The 21,370-nt window shown below is 41.7% G+C and overlaps 1 protein-coding gene across 2 annotated transcripts in view; it reads right to left on the reverse strand.

Moving 5' to 3' along the window:
• Positions 1-8,128: 8,128 nt before the first annotated feature.
• AMMECR1 (AMMECR nuclear protein 1) overlaps positions 8,129-21,370 on the reverse strand; it is a 105,101-nt gene continuing 91,859 nt past the window's right edge. For both annotated transcript variants that reach the window (XM_067304323.1, XM_067304324.1), the window contains 3 exons: positions 14,031-14,121; positions 12,158-12,254; positions 8,129-9,327 (listed from right to left, as the gene is read on the reverse strand). In XM_067304323.1, coding sequence (XP_067160424.1) covers positions 9,213-9,327; positions 12,158-12,254; positions 14,031-14,121 — 303 coding nt within the window. In that variant the 3' untranslated portion in view covers positions 8,129-9,212. The remainder of the gene's footprint in view (positions 9,328-12,157; positions 12,255-14,030; positions 14,122-21,370) is intronic.

Consider the following 21,370-nt stretch of genomic DNA (forward strand, 5'->3'; position numbering starts at 1 on the left):
CTCTCTCCCTCCCTCTCTCCCTCCCTCTCTCCCTCCCTCTCTCTCCCTCCCTCTCTCTCCCTCCCTCTCTCTCCCTCCCTCTCTCTCCCTCCCTCTCTCTCCCTCCCTCTCTCTCCCTCCCCTTTTTTCCCTTTCCCCCTCCCTCCCCTTTTTTCCCTCCCCCTTCTCCCCCTTCTCCCCCTTCTCCCCCTTCTCCCCCTTCTCCCCCTTCTCCCCCTTCTCCCCCTTCTCCCCCTTCTCCCCCTTCTCCCCCTTCTCCCCCTTCTCCCCCTTCTCCCCCTTCTCCCCCTTCTCCCCCTTCTCCCCCTTCTCCCCCTTCTCCCCCCCTCTCCTCTCCCCCTTCCCTTCTCCCCCCTTCCCTTCTCCCCCCTTCCCTTCTCCCCCCTTCCCTTCTCCCCCCTTCCCTTCTCCCCCCTTCCCTTCTCCCCCCTTCCCTTCTCCCCCCTTCCCTTCTCCCCCCTTCCCTTCTCCCCCCTTCCCTTCTCCCCCCTTCCCTTCTCCCCCCTTCCCTTCTCCCCCCTCCCTTCTCTCCCCCTCCCCTCTCTCCCCCTCCCCTCTCTCCCCCTCCCCTCTCTCCCCCTCCCCTCTCTCCCCCTCCCCTCTCTCCTTTTCTTCCTTCCTTCCTTCCTTCCTTCTTTTTTTTTCTCTCTCCCTTCCACTACCCCATTTCCTCTGCACTTGTGCTCCCAGGCGCTGCAAACCTCCCTGCAGCAGCCGCTGTCTCTCTGCCCCCGTTGCCTTCCTCCGGGCTCCTGGCCCGCCCTGCCTCCCTCTGGGGGAGCTGCAGTGTCCCCCCCCCTTCCCTCTTTCACTTTGCATTATGGTCTGGCTCCTAGGAGGTTGCAGCAGCAGAGCTCAGACACAACGTTCACACGCAGGCACAAACAGAGCAGAACAGGAGCAGAAAGGGAACAAGAACTGCTGAAGCCACGGTGTCACGTAACTTCAGTTCCCTTAGTCCTCAGTTATCATCTCGGGCGTCTGTTTGGAACGTTCATCGGACAGACAGATGCTGTTTAATTTGCAGGATAGTGGTTTGAATGGGAAAACAGACTACTTTTAATCTTATTATAGAATTTATTCTTTTTACTGACAGAGGAGGATTTTCTTTTCCCTAAATAGCTTGTTTTATGGGCAGCTATGATTTTTATGGGTGATTTTTTTTTTTTTGCTTATTTATGCTGGAAATTAAAGAGCAAAATTATATTGCTATTCTTGAAAGCTAAGCAGCATTTTCTTCTGTGGTATTATGGATACAGTTGAGATCAAAATAACTTGCTGATGCCCTGTACCTGAAGATGTGGTTTTACACTGCACTAGTGCAGTGTACTATTGAAAAGGATGGTCCTGGCTTTTCCTGGTCAAATAGTCCTAATAATTGTTCTTTTGTCCCAATGTTAACAGTTAGGAAGACACTAGGACTAGACATGGTGCAGAACAGGAGTTGGACCATGTGGCCAGACACAGACTATTCCTTTCAGCAGTGGCCCAAGCTTTAGAAATGCTTAAGCTGATTGTAAAAATCTCACTCTCAGTCCTGGAATTGATTTGCTGTCCACTGCCAGGAAAAAAACTATCTATCTATCTGCAGTGCTGATGGCTAGACTGCACAGAGAAATTTTTCTTAGGTAGTCAGAGGTCTGTGAACAGAGAGAGATCTCTATTTTCCTAACTTTTTTAAAGCATAGTAGGCACTTGATGATAGTAAACAAAACAGACTAGGATGATGAATTGATTACTCTCGGTGAAAGACAGACAGTCTCAGTTTACATTCACTGTCCAAGCACATGCATACATGCAGCATTAGTAACTACAACAGAATTGTTTACTGATCAGTTTGTTAATGCAGACCGAGCAAGCAGCACTCCAAAGCACAAAAGGGAGCTAGTAAAACTTCTGCACCCACCATAATGTCTGGCAATAGCCAATGGACATTAAAATTATGGTGCGAAGGCTTTAGCTGTCCAGGACACATGCAGTGCTACTTTTCAAGGATTCAGACTGTGCAGTGTTTGAGCTGTATCCCTTTGTTTAGCATTCTTCTTCTTTCTATTTAAACACCAAAGAAGAAATTCTGTTGTGTTTCCTTTGAAGGGTGAAAATTAACAGCTCTTGGTCATACTTACATAAATCAATGAAAGACCACAGTCTACGAGCACCCACCTGTATTTGGTTCTGGTTCAGCTTCTTAGGGCTCGACAGACACTGCTAATAAGCAAAGCCCAGTTGTGCTTAAGCAGGTGCTGCCTTGCTGAAGCTGCGAGACAGGAACAGTCGGTTCATTTGCACACCTTAAGATTATAGAGTACCTCAGTGTAGAAGTTCTAGCTCTCTGTCTCTGGCCTCAATCAGGGTTTTGATATTTCTGTATATTGGATAATGTTTTGTAAAACCTAATTGTATTTGCCTTTCAGAAACAGCTATTTGCAGCTATTTAAATATTGTACTTTTATGTCCTAAGTCTTGTGTCTAAACTGCAGGCATTGGTTTCCTATACATTTATAGATAATGGAAAATATAGATGTACTGTTTTTCTTGCTGTTGCAATTGTTTCACTAGAGGCAGACTTTTATGAATTAAATTAGTCTTAGCAGTTAAAGCTCGGAAAAGGCCAAAAATCAGGAAGAGGGCATGTCAGCCCTTCTGTTGGTATGTGGAAGGGTTCAACAGGCAGATAGAGGTCAACCTTGATGTTTTCATATTTACACTGACATGATACATAACATCTGTTGAGTTTTGTGATCTTGTACTCAGTGATATTGCTATAAATGTCTTGCAGCTTTTAATGTAACTTAGTTAAAGCCAAGGTGGTTTTAAAATTGATTTTATTTTTCTTCAGGGTCAATTTTGTACTTTTTTTTAAAGATCATTTCTGCATTTACCATGTCATTATCTCAACGCTGCAGAGGACGTAGCAGGCAGAACAGTGAGCGTGCCCCCACCACTCTCGCCAACCAGCCTGTGCCAGGGAGCTGGCGCTGCTCGTGCCCTGGGCTGAGGCACAACGCTGTCTTCGGAAACTCGCAGTTCCGCTTGCCCAGCTCTCTCATTCAAGCATCACGTTATGCAGGCACAGAATGGAATGGCAGGGACAAGGGTTGATGTGGGGAGGCTGAACTGCCGCATGTGCTGTTAGTTCTGAATAATCTGTAAGAGTGTTCTACATTTAGTAAACTTTGTAATGTGCTAAAACTTGGTTATGAGGTAACATTTGCAAAGAAGGGGTAATTTGTGTATTTGTTTTTGTAATTATTTGGTCCAATTTTTTTTTTTGTTGCGCCCTAAGTCCAGCTCACTGGGCAAATAATTGTTAAATCTTTATATTAAAAAAATAAATACATTTTAAGGGAAACTGTACAGTTTGTTTCATTCTAGACATACCAGACACTGTGTCTTGCTTATGACTTTTTAAAACTAGGTAGGAAAACTGAACTTGGCTTTCCACTTCAAGTTGTAATACTAACAGATTCCTAGAGGGCCTTGAATATTTGACAGCTAATCATCAATCCAAAAGATGGATTTGGATTTGGTACCGCTACCAAATCTGTAAAATGCTAAAATGACAAGCTATTTACTTGAGGAGCTTTTCCCTGCAGAGATAATTTTTATTTTCCACATCGAGGCTTCAAGCAAGCGGAGTAATGTCTGTATCAATCCTCAACATCTAAAGATTACGTGGATTTTTTAGTTATTTATTTTTTAGGAATTTGCATCTATGGACAGGAGACACAAGTCTTAGATTAGTCAAAGACAAAAACACTTGCAGGGGCATGTTAAAAATTTCTTGCTTTGTCTCAATAATTATCCTACAGAGGGAGTATGTTCCCTTTCACTCATACGCAATAGAAAATGCCTCTCAGCGCAATAGGCATTTAATTCAGGAAACACGGCTTTAAAAGTCAGTTTTACCTCTGTCTGGGACTGTGTTTTGTCATCAGCACAGCGGGATGGGGGCTTTGCTGCCTCGCAGGGACACACGCCTTCCTCGCTCCTCAAACGAACATCCCTTCCCTTCCCTTCGGCAGGAGCCCAGCCGCCGCCGCCGCCCGGCTGCCCGCGCAGGGGAAGGTGCGCCCAGCCTTCCTGCCCTCCTGCCGGGCGCCCCAGCAAGCTCTGCCCCCAAGCCCCCTGCTGCTGCGGGGACACCGAAAGCCCCTGCTGAGAGTTACAGCTGTTTAACGGTTCTGGTACGCTGTTCTCACTGGCTCTCCTTCCCAGGTTAAAACTTAAAAAGGGCCATACTGCCTTAGACTAAAAGTTTTGGGGTGAAATAAACCACTCATGGCAATGCAAACCTTGATATTCTTTAAAATTACACCTTCTACTGTGAGAGTAATATAAAGAAAGTATACTGAAATTATTTACTTGAAGATATTATTTGATATAAGTTTTGCTGCATGAATTCATTTTTCAACTTAACACTATTTATCCTGTTGAATAATGTTCCTATTGTACTGCAGGGAAGCGTACTGGTCACACCAGTATAACTGGTTCTGCAGCCAAGCCGTGTTTTAAAAAAGTTCTGAGAGAGTAAAAGGCCCAATGCTGGACACAATTCAGTGCTTAAAGTTAGACATAAAAAGTACAGAACTGGACCTGAAATGCTGATATAAGTTGGAGTGTTCAGTGACTCACTTCTGAATTAGACTGCAAGCTGCACCTGTCCAATTTGTTCCTACAGTAGGCAAAATGAAGACTGAGTTAATCACAGGGAAATATTTCCTAACATCAGTAGCATCTAGAATTAGCATTAATTTTAAATGTTCCAATAAAAAAAAAAACAAAAAAACCCTGACCAAGCCACACAATTAAGGAGAGAAACATAAAAAGAAATGGTGATTCTTTTTCCATATTTTATTGGATAAATGATTTAAAAGGTAATAACAATAGTGTTAAAACTACTACAATATCTTTCCACAGCCATATCTCACAGACCCACAGATAACCTTCTATATAATTTTTTTTGCTTTTCCTCATTTTTATCTTTTTAAGCCATACTTATATTAAAATGCCCATTTCAACAGTTTCTTCACACTAATAGCAATTAAATGTGGAAGGAAGGAGGATCTAGTTATAAAGGAAGGGGTTTCGGGTAATCTGTGATATTACTGTAATCAATCAAGTTACTAAGGAAGGAAGGAAAAGAGAGAGGCCTTACAAGCTACTCCAGGTAGCTTTGAGCCTACTGTGTCACCATTGCATTACAGATAACTCAAGATGCTGGTGAACAATTCAAAGTAATTTTCTGAAACATATAAAACACTAAAATAACTTAGAAACTAGATCCAAATATTTTGAAAAGAATCAACTTTGATATACAAAAACAGTCATAAGTTGTTACAAAAGTTTCAAACAAAAGTTTGTTTTCTCAGTGCGTTTATGTACCAGCGCAATTACTGGGTCCAGAGCAAAGAAAGAGGTTTTTATTCTTTATTTTTTCTTTAACAGTAATAAAAAAAGAGGAAAACATATCTTTGTATATAAAGAATCATTGCTGGTCTTAAGAATAAATGTAACCAGAAACCCTTAAATCTGAGAGGCACACTTTGGGTTTCCTTTTCTTTTTTTTCTTTTTTTTTTTTCCCCCAACATAAAAGGAAAGTCACCAGTTTATTTAAATGGAGTAGATACTCAGACCTCCCCAAATAAACTTAATTCAATTAACATCACTAGCAAAAATCAGTTAGAAACTGTACAAAAATAAAAAAGTTAATACATTTAATCCTGCAGGGATTTTGTAAGGACTGGAAGGCAGGCTTTAGGAGCAGCATTTGGGCATGGCTGGAGGCTTCTTTGGTTCGATCTAACACACACAAGAGATGTAACCTACTCCAGACAACAGTTTTAAAAACCCGCACATTTGAAGACAAGTAAGGAGGTCCATATACAAACGCCAGGGTGTGCCAGTGGATTTGACTCTTGGTTAAATAGTAGCATATCCGAGGTCGGAGCGCGAGCGGGCCCTCGCCCCGCCACGAGCAGCGCTGGGGTGAGGTGGTGAAGCGGCCGTGCTGCAGCAGCCTGGGCGGCAGGAAGGCCGCTCGAAGCACGACCGAGCAAGAGCTGCACGTCAGCTCTAGGGGTCTGCCGTCTAACTCGGTTTATAGAACGTGGGTTTTAGGAACGTTAAGCAAAAGAATTGAAAGAAAACCCTTTTAATAGAATAAGGCAAACTGATTAGTTCTCAGTGGAAGTTAGCGTTCCAACGTAAAAACAGTGAAACAGGCTACTTGGTTGTACCTTAACTACTCATAAAGTACCCCAAATAATAAAAAAAAGTCTGCATCTAAAACCAGCAATATATCTGAAAGGGCAATAAACATAATTACGAGGGAATGACATTTATGAAAGTGTTTCTTGATCAGCTTTAAGCAAACAGACCTATTCTGTCCCAGTGCATGTCACAGTGAACTGCGCATTTTGTACAAATAAACCCACAATTACACAGAAACAATCTGTAGCATTCTCAGCACTTGCATGCTGAGGAGGTAGGTGCCCTAGAAACACTGTAGATAGACTGATTATTCTAAGCATTTTTATAAAATATCATACAAATCTGATTGACCATAGACTTTGTAACAGTTTTTTAATTAGTGATACAAAACTCTGGTCCAGAAGGGTCTGGCATTAACTCATTTTAAAAGCACACCTTTACAGTTTGTATGACACCCTTTGAACTATATTTTTAAGCAACAGCTACTGAGAGATAGACAAAAATGCGTTGTGCATTATGCTGTATACAAAAAGGAGACAAAACTATCCTTTTTTCCCCCCAAGCCATGGTGGGAAGTATTGCTGACCTTGTCCTTAAAAACCTGCAGGATTGTTTATTCATCAGTATATCATTATTACACTGGTAAGAAATTCTGTATAACATCTGCATATATCGAAGATTTTTTAAAAAATCTGATATGATTTTAGATCCGCATGACCAGTCACGTGACCTGCTTGAGGTTGATTAGCACCTTTCAATACATATATATTTTTATATATAATAGATCTTTTTAAAAAACTTCTAACAATGAGCTCATACAGAAGCATGAGCTTGCTGTAACGAGATGACAGATAAAGATGGGGTTGGATGAGTTTTTTTGCAGCAGACAATATGATTCAGTTTGTGCTCTGTTTCCCTATAAGGGCAAGGAAAAAAAACCCAACAAAAACCAAACCAACCTCTGTCAGGTAGCCACTTGTTCACAATTTCCACTTGAAGACTAATCCATTTAAAAATGTTCCCCAAGTAGAAACACAACAGTATCATCCAAAATAGCCTCTATATAAACATCTATTAATTTTTGCGGCGTCTGCCTGGCACCTCTTGGCTCCTGAATTTTCAGGCCCTCTGTTTACTTATAAATTAAGGCATCACAACTGAAAATGTTAATATTTGGACATCAAATGCTGTGGATGAAGGAATACCGAAGACCTTCTATAAGAACCTCTATAAAAATTAAGTAGCAAAGCTAATCTCACATAAGGGATGAGCATAATTTATCCAAATCTTTTTGAAACATTGAAACATTTTACAATTAGTCTGACATTTGTTACATCTTAACTCAATTTATCTATTTGAATTATATATATATATATATTTTTTTTTTTAACAAACATTTGTTATTTGAAATATCTGTAATTTCTGCTTACTGTAGTTTACTCATCCGTATTAGAAAGGTCTTTTCTATAACAGATGGGATGTGTTGTCCCTTAGAATACGCACTGAACTATATCAGGTATTAGTGGTAGTTCTGCAGGCACATGAGCAAGGAGCTAGCTCCCAGCATGTCCTGGGCTTGCAGCTATACCACACATACCTCTTACCAAATCCTATTTTTACAGCTGTAAAAAGTTCCAATTGGTTTTCTTTCTTCTAACTTGTGGAGAGTTATCAGAATTATCACACAGTACTTAGAGCTCTCAAGTACTATTCCTGCAATACATGAAGACATGTAAAATTATGGCATACTTGTCCTGTGCTCTTTCATAACACAATCATATATTTTTTTAAAAACAATAGTTAACTTTTATCTAACTATGACTTGATATAACTCAGTAAGTCCAAAAGAAAAATGAACAAAATGGGGGGGAGGGGGGAAGGAGAGGGGAGGTGTCTTTTCCAAAACAGGCTTGCTCAAAACAAACAAACTAAATATCCCCCACCACTTAAAAAAAAAAAAAGAAAAGAAAAGAAAAAAAAAGAAACCTGATGCCAGATCAGCAGAGAACTCAATATTTGCTAGAACATCTGGCACATTTGCTATATTTTTTCTATGAATTTTATATATAAGTATATAGTTATGTCATAGTCAAAGGCACTAAAATCTAAATCCATTTTCTTCCTAATATGACATCTGCTACTCACCAACCTGTTTTTACAAACCAAAGTGACTCCTAATTTGAGATCATGAGAAAGGCATCGTCCCATTATAAATGCATTACTATGACTAGTCCTGACAGGGCTAAAGCGCCCTCGGCTCCCAGAGTGGAACGGGAGACAAAGGCATCTAGCAGCCTGATGGATTTTGTCATGCCTTAGCAGTTAGACCACTTGATTCTGAAAATGCTTCCATATTAACATTACCTCTCGCTGTAGATACAACAGCTTCTCTTCATCCAAAATAAAGCTTTTTATATGTCATCCTTCAAATTTTGGCTGTATGTGCTGGGTCTGAAGATCATGTATATAGCTACATGAAATCTTTACTGCAGGGGTGAGATAGTGTACACATGACACTATTAAGAAGGTAATGAAGATGCAATTCATTGTCTAGTTTAATACCTGAATCTGATATGTTTCATTCCCTGCTACAGCTATTAATGTAAAAGCCATAAATGCCTTTTTTTCTGAACAAAGAATGCCTAACTGTAACCCTTAAACTCTTTCCTTCCATCCACAGTCACAGAAAGTCTTGATTGATATAATTCAATGTTAATGAAGTAGAAATTTAAAATTTCATAAAAAACCCAAGGGCTATATATGCTGCAAAAAAATCTGCAGTGACTCAATAAAAAAAAGGTATGGGATCTTTGTAACAATGCAGTTTTCCCACCCGTTGCCACGATGAGCTTAACCGACTAAGGAGAAGCCTCAACATGGCAACGGAAACTATCATCATAAAATGGTACAGTAATAGAGATAGCTAGACCAAGAAGGGGCAGGGTCTCCTGGGAAGAGGTCTGCAGAGAGGTCCAGTGACTGGTCATGCGGCTCAGTGTCAGGAATAATGGTTGTACGGTGGAAGGGGGTGCCCAATGCCATTTTGGAAGTGATGATGCTGACGATGGGCAAGGTACTCTGTGTAGCTCATGGTCATCTTCTCACTACGGTACCTAGAAAGGAGCAAAGAAGCGAATTCAACAAGTTTTACCAGGAATCTACGAGTAGCAGTAGAAGTATAGCACTAGTTGTATGTTTAACAATGATAACAACTTTGTACTTCTCATGTTAGGGATAAGACTAACCTCAGTTGCACAAGGGTGGGGAGATCACCACTGGTTTTCAGGGTAGTTATTCTTGAATCATACTTAGACAAATCATAACCTAAGTGCTCATATAAAGATATTTATAAATACAGAACTGTTATAAATGGTTACCTACAACATTACTTGAGGTAGAAGGAATAGAAACTGATGGTGACTTATTGAGAATGTCCCATAACCTCAGCCAACTCTCTACACAAAGCGTAGGAGAAAAAACCCTGGAAAAAAAACAACACAAATCTCTGGACTCTTAAAATAATAAATATCAACTGTCTACCAAATTCTGCTTTTAAAATAATCACAGCTGCATCAAGTGGACTTGCATCCTCTTTAGACTATATGCAACTAAATCAGAAACCTGGTCCCAACAACAAATATTTTGGTTAAACTTAGCATCAGTACTTTCAACAGCGTGGAACATATTGCCACATCTACACTCATCTGTAAGACTGTAAATCATGTATCCACACAAAACAATGTTATTCTGTATTTCCACAAATATCACCTAGAAAGACCCTGCATAAGAGATTTGACAGATGTGGTGAATCCAGCTACAGTGGTTCAAAATGTTGCCACCTCCCGTTTATCGTATTTCTTTTCTGGAGTCGTTCCCATCGTCTCCTCCCCTTTCAGGGCTGAAAAAATACAACAGATGCCTCCGCCACTTGCACTCGCAACCCAACACAAAAGTTTAAACTACTGCTGGGTTACCAATTGCAGCAGCTGAGGTGGCAAACACATTTGCTTCCGCTGCCTCTGCTAGGGGAAACCATCTTTGTCAGCAGAACAGAGCAAAGCACCTTAGGCAGATGCAGCCTTTTGCTTTGGTGCATGCGTTCCCGAGCACCAGGGAGCCTACGCTTACTTAATACAACAATGTTTGTTCATAATGTACTAATTTAACAAATGGCCAGTGGCTCTGGCTGAGAGTTTAGCTTCAGCTCCTCTTGAGCTGATATGAATGGAGCGGGGCACTCGCTGCGTAAGCTGGTCTGTGCATGAAATCCCCTGCCACTATCAAACTAAACCGTAAGCTTGGCAGTTAATGAAGCTGGGTGTAAATGGGTCAAAGCAGGCCAAGGGCAGCCTGACCAGAATCACAGCTGCTCACTTAAGGAGATGGGAAAGAAAATGCAGTTATCCTAGACCTTAGATATTCTGCACATTTCTTTCAGCTCTGTTATTTGCATTTATTTTAGCTCTATTCTTCAAAACATGGCCAGAACTACTGGCCATCAACTTGAAGTGAGGAAAATTAGCAGTAGAGTAGTTTTCATCAATTAAAAGCTTTATTCATACACAGGACAGTTCTTGACAAGTGAAGGAGCTAGAAAGAACCAAAAATCTCAGATCTTTGCCCTATAACAGTGAGCAAACAATCAGGAGAATCCAAATATTTTTACATCTCTAAAGTGAATTGGATTGGGTTTTAATTATGGACCAGGAAGTCAAGTCTGGCTTACACCTAGCTGCACTGAGAAGGAAAGAATTCCCAAGGAAATCAGGACACAGAAGAAAAGGCAATATATATAAAAAAAAATTAAAAATAATCTTGTGATCCTATGAGCCCCTAAAAACTGATGAAACATAGGACAAAGCATTCTAACTAAGTTTGTTATCTGTATTAATAGTACGTCAAGTGCGGCCTCCCTGAAGAGATAAAAGGAACACGATGGGTGAAGAGTTAATACTTCCTTATGACATAAGATTTATAAAATTCTTAGTTCTCCAAGAATGGAATAGATTACAGTATAAAATGACTGAGCTCTAGTTTTCTCATAAAAATACGTATTTTTAGAGGCTTTCTTATAGGCACCTACTCCTCCATCCTTCACCACAACTTTATGGGCAGGGTATCTGCCAGTAATTCTAAAATATTTTAGCCCTCACCCACCAACAAGCCTTCAAGAACATATTTGATTAAACCAACACTACAACCAGCACTGCAAATCAAAGCACGCTAGTGTGCGAGAGCGAGAGTATGAAAGCAAGTACTGGATCCATGGCTTTGCTACTGAGAATACGCTGCCATAGCCAAACGGGCCCCCTGACTGTCACATGGGGCACCTCGCCGGCGCACCTAGCGCTGGTATAGCAGCCAGGTATAGCTCTATAGAGGCATACCTATAGGTATAGCTGTTCTAGCTGGGATAGCAGGGGAAGCCGCTGCGCCATAAGAGCTAAAAAGAGGCGATGCTTTCTCAGGGACCAGACTGCTGGTACCGAGGGGCCGCCGGGACCTCACAGCAGCGGGCCCACAGTGCACCGTACGCTCAGATACGGGCTGACAACAGCAAGGGATCCCTGTTAACCGCAGCCCCCGGAGATCCATCACAGCCAACAGACAAACTGGAAAAACCAAGATCTAAGGCACTGCTAAGATTTTTCAAAGTTGTGATGTTAAAGCGATAGTATGAAACGAAACATGCAGGCAGCCTGACACATCTTCAGCCTGATATTTTATGGCAGCCTGTTCTCTTCCTTGTTTAGCGCCAGTAACCCCTGTTAGGCTTAATGCAAGACACAGATATTCTCAGAAATCCACACTGCTATTGCGGAAAGAAAGAAATTAATATAAACAAGAACGCTTACTGTTAAAGTCCGAAACAGTCACCTACCACAAATGAACATATCACGGTATTACAAAAACAATTTATCTGTAGTACCCCGTGATACATACCTGGTTAGCTTTATGGTTTTCCTGAATTCATTAGTAATTGGAGCTTTGTAGCCTCCTTTTCTCAATAAGGAATCTATGGTCTGAATGTGGTCCCATCCTGTTGAATTTTATAGCAATAAAAGTTAGTGAAAAATATAGTGATAAAAGTAGATACTGCAAAAATACAGTACAGCATGTAGGTGCTTGGTTGAAGTTCACTATAAAACATCTCCATTTAAGAAAAGACAGTTGAAGGAAATATGATGCATAGGATTTCTTTCTACATTCAGTTTGCTGTACAAACACACACCTTTCTTTTGCAGTTGAAATATTTTAAAAATGGACCCGCTATAACCCAGGTTTCCTGGATTGGGGGTTACATACAAAATTACACTCTTCTGAAATGTTAAGTTATGATCATGTATCACTATCACTTTATACATTATAAATGGATACAACAGTATGAAAAGTTAAATTTCTATCTGAAATACAATTTAAAAGATTAGCTAAACATGTGCAAAGGACTTAGAGATTGGACTCTGCCATAAATATTGCTGTTAACTTTGCAATGATACTTCTCATTTCAGAACTACTATATCATGTTATGGGTGTCTGGTTAATAAAAATGATAGATTAAAAATCCAGATAGAATTTAGGTTCATTATTGCTCTCAAAGTCTTTTTGCTATTCAAAATTCTTATGTATTGATTTAAGAAAGCCTAATATTTCAAGGGAACGGTTAGACATGTTATTTCCAAAGGCACACTATGCTTAGATTAGTCATATCATTGCATTAAAAAGAAAGAAAAGAAAAAAACAGAAGAGTTTTGGGTGCCATGAAGAATCAGATCATTATGTATGGTCTATTAAGAATATTTAGAAATTTTTACCTAAATAAACTCCTGAATTTTATGAAACCTCCTGTAAGTGATCATCAAGGGTCTTGAAAAAACACTTCTCTAACTGGCAGATCTTTAATTACCCCCCCCCCCAAAAAAAAGCCTTGTCAATCTAAACTTTTAAGTGACTGGTTAGAGACAGAATTATTTATTAAAGATGATCTTTAGTGAAGGTTTCATTGTATTCTTTAGTACACCAAATCTGAACATAAAGAGGTGAAATTAAAAAAAAAAAACAAAAACCACCAAACACCAACAATGCAAAATTTAAAAGACTGAGACATACTGTCAAGCCTGGAAGAGAAAAACCATTAGCGAGTAGTCCGAGTTAGCTGCTTAGCACAACAGGCTGCTATCCAACAAAACTACCGTACGTAGTTCTTTCAATTCACAGACTTCAGTCTGTGCCTCTGTTATAAGGGACACTTTTACAATGATATTATTTGGGCTTTCATTATGAAACCAATTCCCTTCTATCTATCCAAAAAAACCCAGGAAGCCAGTGCTTTTAAAAGGGATTAAATACCAGCAGTGAGTAGTACATAACTGAAGAAAACTTTAGCACTGCAAGTTTAGGAATAAATCAGCTGTTAAAATCTCTGACCAGACATCCCATCACTTAATTAGGAGAGTTTCTGCAAGCCACCGATAGCACAACATGACAAACATGAAAGTCGGTAGCTTTTACAAACTGTAAAGATGGTCAATAGCACTGTACCACCCACTCCATATTTCATTCCACATATAGCTATACTGCATTTAGGACTTGCTTAAAAAACAAAACAGAAACAAAACACTGCTACAATTTACTGAAATCCCTATAAGGGGATCAATTTTATACAGACATGTAATTTGCATTTTATAGAAGAGTCTTTTCTTACAATTAAATATTGCTCCATCATCTGACATCAGTGCAAGGTCAAATATTGCATTTTAGATTTATATGTATGTTTAAATTCTTCACCAGATCATATGAAATAAAGTGCAACAATGACCTTGCTCCTTTGCAACCTCCGGTAAGTAGGTAGCGGTGCGTTTTGATCCTTTTTCATTGATGAATTCTATTCTAATGCCATGTACACCCACCTGCAAGAAATTGGCAGTTTTATTAGTACATTAAAAGGAAGGAAAAAAAAAAAAAAAGAAAAGAAAAGAAAAAGAAATTTCTAATGCAACAAAGCCCAGAACGCGAACCTTTCAGTGGTTAATCCCCTCTTAGGATAATAGTTTCAAAGGACAGTACGGAGGTGAATTTAGTCCAACCGACAGCTTTCAAGGTCGCCCACCGCACAAGCCTCCTCGCCACCCGCCCCAGGGAGCCCCAGTTCTGGCCCGAGGGGGGCGGCCGCGGGGCTCCTGCGTCCCCCACCCTGGCAGCAGCACTGCTGCTCACAAGACCCCCCCGGCCACCAGAGTGACTTGAGACCACAAGCTGTCTCGCAGGCCACCCAACAGCCAGCAAATCTAACGATGCTTCAATTATGAGCCACAGTCTCATCTGAAGCGAAAGACCGGTCACGCCACCAGCCCGACCTGGAGCCCTCAAAATTTCTGCACACGTGCAAAGAGGAGCAGGAGGTGTTCCAAAGCATCAGCAAGACGGTCAGCTTCAAATTCCTACTGCCGTGGTAGTAAGTACTTGAGAATGACACGAACCGTCAATACGGGACCCAAAATACCTGATCCCACGGAGTGAAGTGGATGCGAAGCCTAACTGCCAAAAGGAAAGAGGCCGGGCACCCCTTCCAGGCAGCGATCAAGGGCTCCAGTGCCAAGGCACAAGGAGGCTGCTGCGAGCACCCGTGCGGGCTTCAAGCACGCCATGGAAGATCTTCCACTGACAGGCAATCTGCAACTGCTTTCGAGTTATGTGCATAAATACATTAGTAGACTCACATTTTTATTCTCAAGGCCACATAACTCAGATTTTATTTCTATTTAAATCCTGAAGTTCCCAAGTGCATGTGGAAATGAATCACTTATGTTTAAAAGAGTATAATGTTATTTAGTTATGGCACTTGTTTTTGAGCACAAAATTAATTGATTGCCTCAAAAATGCTGTAATAATTTTTCCATTGACAACCTGTTTTACCATGACTGCATGACAGTCGGAAAGCAGGTAAGGCATGTTTACAAAGCTCTACACAACCACTTGCTCAATTGTTATAATTGTTTATATTAAGATTTTTTTTTTTTTAATTAAAACTTCGCAGTCTTCAAAATGATGAGAGCATGGTGAAATGGGAGGAAGTCTCTCTGGTGGCCATGACCTTGACAGTTCTCCCCAGGAACCTAATATTTCTCAAAGAGAAAAAGTTACTTAGAGACTGAGATATTTGATTCACTGCTAATATTCCTAATACTCACCTAATACTCCTAAATCTAACTGTCAAGACATGAATATATAACCACTATAGAGATCAAATCTATACGCTCAGATGATGTGCTTACAAACCTAAAGGGCCTGAAACTAGAAAAAAAAACAGTGTTAGAAGCTGCAATGAGCCTGCCTAGTTTATTCCTAGAATAAGGACAGGATGCTTTTGGAGCTCAAAGAATACTGCAAATGAAGATCAGAACTTAAGACCCAAATATCTCACATTAACAATATTCCTTTGCACGTGTTTGCTCATGTGAATTTTACAAGGCTTTATCAGAACACAGAAAAAGAAGTACAGACGGAATTAAAGGAACATTGTAACTTCAGACTGCCCTAAAATATAGCTTTCCTCCAACTTACCTACGTATATGAAGTACATTCTGTTTTTATTTTCCTAAAAAGTATCAGTCAGTCCTCCAAAGCTCACCAGCTTCTGGGTCTGGCATACTGTGAAGTGTGAATAGGTGAGAGCTGGGGCGTCCTGATGTATAAGATCGTTACTGCTGGTAATAGCTCAGAGCCTAATTTAAGCAGCAAGCACTAAGCAGCAGAAAGGGGAAAGATCCAGTAGTGGTTATGAAGGTAAGACATAGTTAAATAGGCTAGCTAATGTATGCTTTATTATTCTATTCTATTTTAGATCTCACCAAAAAACAAAAAAAAAAAACAACAAAAACCAACAACATAAAAACTGTGTCTACTTACAAATTCTAGAAATAATTTAATGTAGCCTTTTCATAGGATCATTTTCAGGCTATTAAACTTTTATAGATTTCCAATCTGCTTCTATTAAGTAATTCTCAGAAAGCCACTCATTTTTGTTAAGGCAACATCCTATGAGAATACTGACATTTTGGTTTGCAAACTGTCAGAATGACAACACTTCATTGATTTTACCCCCTTCCCTGAACAAAAGAAGATGTAGAAGAAAAAGATTCATCAATAAGTCCAGCAATTTGGTGGTGGACCAAAACACTTTCCATCAACACTGAAACTCATTTTTCTATTACCATGCACCTGGGGGGGGGGGGGGGAAGATCTGACAGGGTGTAACTGAAACCTATCAACTAATGCACAAATCACTAAGTTTATATATAATTTTGTAGGTAAAGTAGGTTATGCTGCACTGAAAAAAATATTACTGTAGGTAACGGTTGGAAAATTGGATTTACTTGGAAAAATGAAAAACTGAATTTGCTATTCTTGTGACAGCAACATCACATCGAGTTGTTATGTATTTGCTAATTTTGTAACTATGTACATTCAACTACCTAAGCACTAAAACTAAATACTTAGTCCTTGCACATTTTCAAGTCCTGTGAAGTATTAAAGATTCTAACTTCCTGCACAAGATTTTTTGCATAATAGCGCCCACATAGTATTCATGAGAAATTAAGCAGGGGCACCACTCATGTATTAAACATGATGCAGCTTTCGGGCTGTAGGTAATTGCATTGCACTAGATGTTTCCCATTCACCATTTTAACAGCCTTGTCCATGCAAGAAAAAGATTTAGAGCAGAACAAGTAAGGCAGCACGATCGCACCCACAATTTCTCTGCGTTGGGGAAGTTTCACAGCATTCTGCGGAGCACGAATTCCAGCGGCTTAGCTAAGCACGACTCTTAGTCCAGTCCAAATGGCTTTTCCTTGTTTAGCTCCAGTTAAACAAAAACAGGCCTAAATTAAACTAAAGGGAGCCACAGATAAGCAAAATAAGAATGGTCCACACTAGGATTGGCATGGGCTCAGTTACAGCAATTTAAATGTACTTATTTGGACTTCCTCAAGAGCCCCGCTTTCCTGCATAGACTCCTGTGAAATTCCCGACAATATTCCCCTCTCCGGCAGGAAGTGCGGGGTGGTGACATGTTCAAAAGGCATCACCTGGACTGGAACTGGCCTGCCTGCCAGGCTTCGCCCAGAACTTAACCTACGCAAAGCCTGTGGCGTGCTTCTCAAATTAAATAAAATTATTGATTTAGTATGTACTGCACGTCAGACAAGTCTGTGTGGAATAACAACGTCTGTGCAGGGCAGCAAAACAAGCCAGACAATATTCCTCTGCAGACGGAGTTTCAGTTCTACCTTGTCCGTTACCATCTATCGGGGAAACGACCACTCGGAGACCCTGCTGCACTGCAGGGTACAGTACAGCTGTAAGAGCCGCATACGTTTTCTGGTATCCGCCTCCCAAACGAACAGGGCATCTGTTTCCAGGAGTTGGCTATCGGGAGAGGGAAGTCAAACAAGCAGAGTGACCTGAAAAGGCATCAGCCAGCCTGTTCCGACAGAAATATCTCTGCACGGTTTTATAGTATGGAGTAATACTGTTGGATATAAACTTCTTGTCCTGGTGCGTAAGTAGCCAGAGTCTACTTAAAACTAGGTCCAGAGACTACAGTGAATTCGAACACACAGACCTTTCACTAAATCTGAGGATTGTATGAAACTATGTTTTTTATTTTACTTCTGAAGTGACCTCAACAGAACTTCAGATTTTGCTTTGCATTAAAACAGATAAAGTGCAGGATAATACAGGACTGAAAACTTCCATACTGATCAAGTATTTAGCATTTTTACTTAGCCATTTCTTAAAACTGTTTACAAAAACATTAACACAGACAATTTGATATCAAATACAGTTAGCTATTGGCACAGCATGAGGACAGGACCTAAAAATCTAGCGTGTACTATTTTGCCTCACGATGGGGAAAAGAAACACGCCACATATTTACTGTTTTGCCAACAGCTGATGGATTATTGCTGATAATACGTATCAGGTGGGCCAATAGCAAATTATTCCAAAATCCACGCTGGGACCAAAGTTCAGAAACGCTCCAGCTGTCGAGTGCCTGGTTCTGACTCAAAGCTCCAAGCAGAGTTTACAAACCGGCTCCCCAGCTGGACCCGGAGGAAGAAATCACACCGGTCTCACTAGGCTGTCACCTAGGAATTTGAATAAGCATCTAAAACATCAAGCCTTGCTGAAATTTAAGCTTCCAATCCACTGCGAAGTAAATTACTATCAAATAAGCATTCTGTTCAGTTTTATCTACTGCACTGAGATCTTTTAAGACACTGGCATATAATTATCACTAATGAGCTTGTAGGACAAATTAATTGTAAACACTCTTTCAGAAATACCCGAAGGCAGACAACAACGGGTCCGTTACAAAGGCCCTGATGTGGAATAGCAGCCCAGCGCTCCCTGCACTTCCAAATACGTGTCTTCCTGCTCTAAGCTCACTGGGGATTTGCCTTCGCTCGAGCCCAGCAATGCGGCCCAACTCGCGGTGCCGGCACGCTGCTCATGCGGCTTCGCCCGCGCAGGCGGGGGGTAGAGGCACCGTGAACCAGCCCCGCGTGCTCTGGGTTAAAGCTAATCCTTTTGCTGACTTACCATTTATAAGCTCAGTTTTTGAACAGCAGCAAGCTGTAAAGATTTTCAAGCAAATAAATTAGTCTGTAATATGTACAGGATTCCTCATGATAACACATGAAATATTATCCTTCCCTTTTATTTACTTCCACTAGTACTATGGAAATAGTGGTACAGAAACTTATCTGGAAATGGAACATTTCAGATTACATGAATATTACTACACATTAGAAGCTGATCCCACTTTTTATTAGCTGAAGTCTGCAGCTTTTTAGCATTGAATTTGTAACAAAGATGCTGGCTTCATTCTGATCATCTTTAAGAGAGCTTAAATACTTGATTTAATAATGGATGCAAATGGCTGCTCAAGAAAGATGCTCTCCAATTCATGACACCTGTTTTTTTTCTTAAATAAATCATTTACTTACATATATAGAATCACAGAATACTGCCCAAAGAGTATAAAATACTGAGATCAAGACTATTTCTTCTCTATAAAAGAGAAGAAGCAGTAAAAGTTGCTGCTGCCATTGCACTCATTTTTGGGAGTGGAAGAAAGAAACAAAGTCCCACAACTCTTAAATGTCAACCGTTGTCTGCAACAAAAACAAAAAGCCACCTTTCAGTCAACGTTATTGGCTACAACTATCTAAGCTAATATTTAAACCAGTGCATACAAGCTAAGGGCCTTTCGTACCACCAGAGTAAGCATGTACAATTTGGTAGATTTATTTTACTGAAGAAAAGCAACTTCAGGGCAAACAGCTCTTTCGAGGTATTTTAAGAAGCAGCAGCTGATCAATTCTAGTTATTTATTACCTCACTGGAATTACAATCATATTTTCTGAAATGTTTCCTCTTACACTGCCATACAATCGTAATGTTTTATGACACTGTAATAAGAAAATTGGGGGGGCGAGGGGGGTGTGTGTCTGAATCAGCAAGGCAGGCTTTACCTGGTAGCGAAAAAGCATAGGTTCTTAGTGAAATGAGGGAGAAAAGCGATAAAATAGTAACAGGCGCTCATTTACACTAATATGAGCTCAAGCTAGACAGAGAAATCAAAGCAGCACTTTGCTTTGCTTCGGTATTTCTAGAAAAGCGACCGGCAGAGGTACAACGGCACGAATTTGCCCCGCGAGGGTAGGAGCCTCCCGCCGCCTGCCCTCTCGCTCGCCGGGCCTGGAGCCCCGAGGCGGCGCCGCACCGCCCAGCGGCACGTCAGCACGGCGCCTGCGCCCTTCCGGGAGGCCCGGCCGCTTCTGGCACCCGCACGCGCAGCCCGGCGCTCCTGCTTACCGCCTCGGCCGCCCGCGCCGCGGACCCGAGCTTCGCTAACCAGGCCCAAGTTGGCCTAAAGGACCCGGAGCCATCAAACTTCGCAGCGGCCTACGCGAACGTTTCCACACGCCTTCCTTCTCCGGGTGCCGCTAACCACCCGCGCGGCAACCGCCGCGACACGGGCTGCAAGCGTACCCGCGCGGGGAACCAACGGCGAAGCCGGCGGGCCCTGGAGGAAGGAATCCTAATTTGTGCAGGAAAGGGAAGGCTTGGTGGAAGGACGGAGACCGAGCGAGGAGCTTAAGGAGCCTGCGAGGGCGGCTGAGGCCGCGCTCGCGCGGGAACGGACAGCCGCAGGATCGCCGCGGCGGGACACGCGGAGCCTCGGCCCCGACCCGGACACATGGCGGCTCGTAACGGAGCAGTCCTGTCAAAGCCGCACGCCAGCCCGTCTCCGTGTGGCGGGAAGGCTGCGACGCCCCGCACCAGCCGCAGCCAGAGCGCGGCAAAACGACGTCGCGGTTGTGTTTGGCAGCAACGAGCAAACGGCTCGTTCGCCCCCCGGCCGTCTCCCACGGGGCAGCGGCTGCAGCACGGAGCAGCCACACACAGGCACAGGCAAATCCGGATCCTCGGTTACGTTTTAGGAAGCGTCTTCCTGAACCACTGCACTGAAATGGTCTTTTGAAAGCAACTAGGAGAAAATACAAACCTTTATAAAAGGTGAAAACAGCAGCAATTTGAAAAATCGTATGGGAGCTAATGGCAGTCAGTTCACTCATGCCCCCTTCTACCTGGCTGCTGCGTCTGCTGCAAAGGATCCCTCACTGCTGGTTACAGCTGAAATACCCATTTCTTCGGTTTGGGCAAACAGTTAATCAGAGAAAGGAAGATCTCAGTGCCGCAGGACACAGGAGCCACTCCTGAGCCATGCCTTCAAAGGATCTTGTCTCTAAGCCGCCAGAGCGCTACCTGTTGTCTGAATCCGTAATTTTGAATTATTCTGACCTCTGTCAGCAAATTGCTAAATTAGCTCCCACAAGATCATCAGCAGCACACCTACAGAAGTAAGGTCCCCTAACCAGGCTGATGTTTTTCAGGATGATCTGGAAATTAGCATTATACCGGACAGCAGATGAAGAATCTCTCTTTACGCCATATTCTAGCCATCCTGAAATGTCTTTTTGCCATTAACATTGCATAACTGCAGCTCCCTCAAAAGAAACATGGGTGACATAAGCTCTCTCACTGAGAGGGGCACATCCAGTGGTGAATCATTCTTTTAAGGACTAA

The sequence above is a fragment of the Apteryx mantelli genome, chromosome 13 (assembly GCF_036417845.1).
Source record: "Apteryx mantelli isolate bAptMan1 chromosome 13, bAptMan1.hap1, whole genome shotgun sequence".
NCBI lineage: Eukaryota > Metazoa > Chordata > Aves > Apterygiformes > Apterygidae > Apteryx > Apteryx mantelli.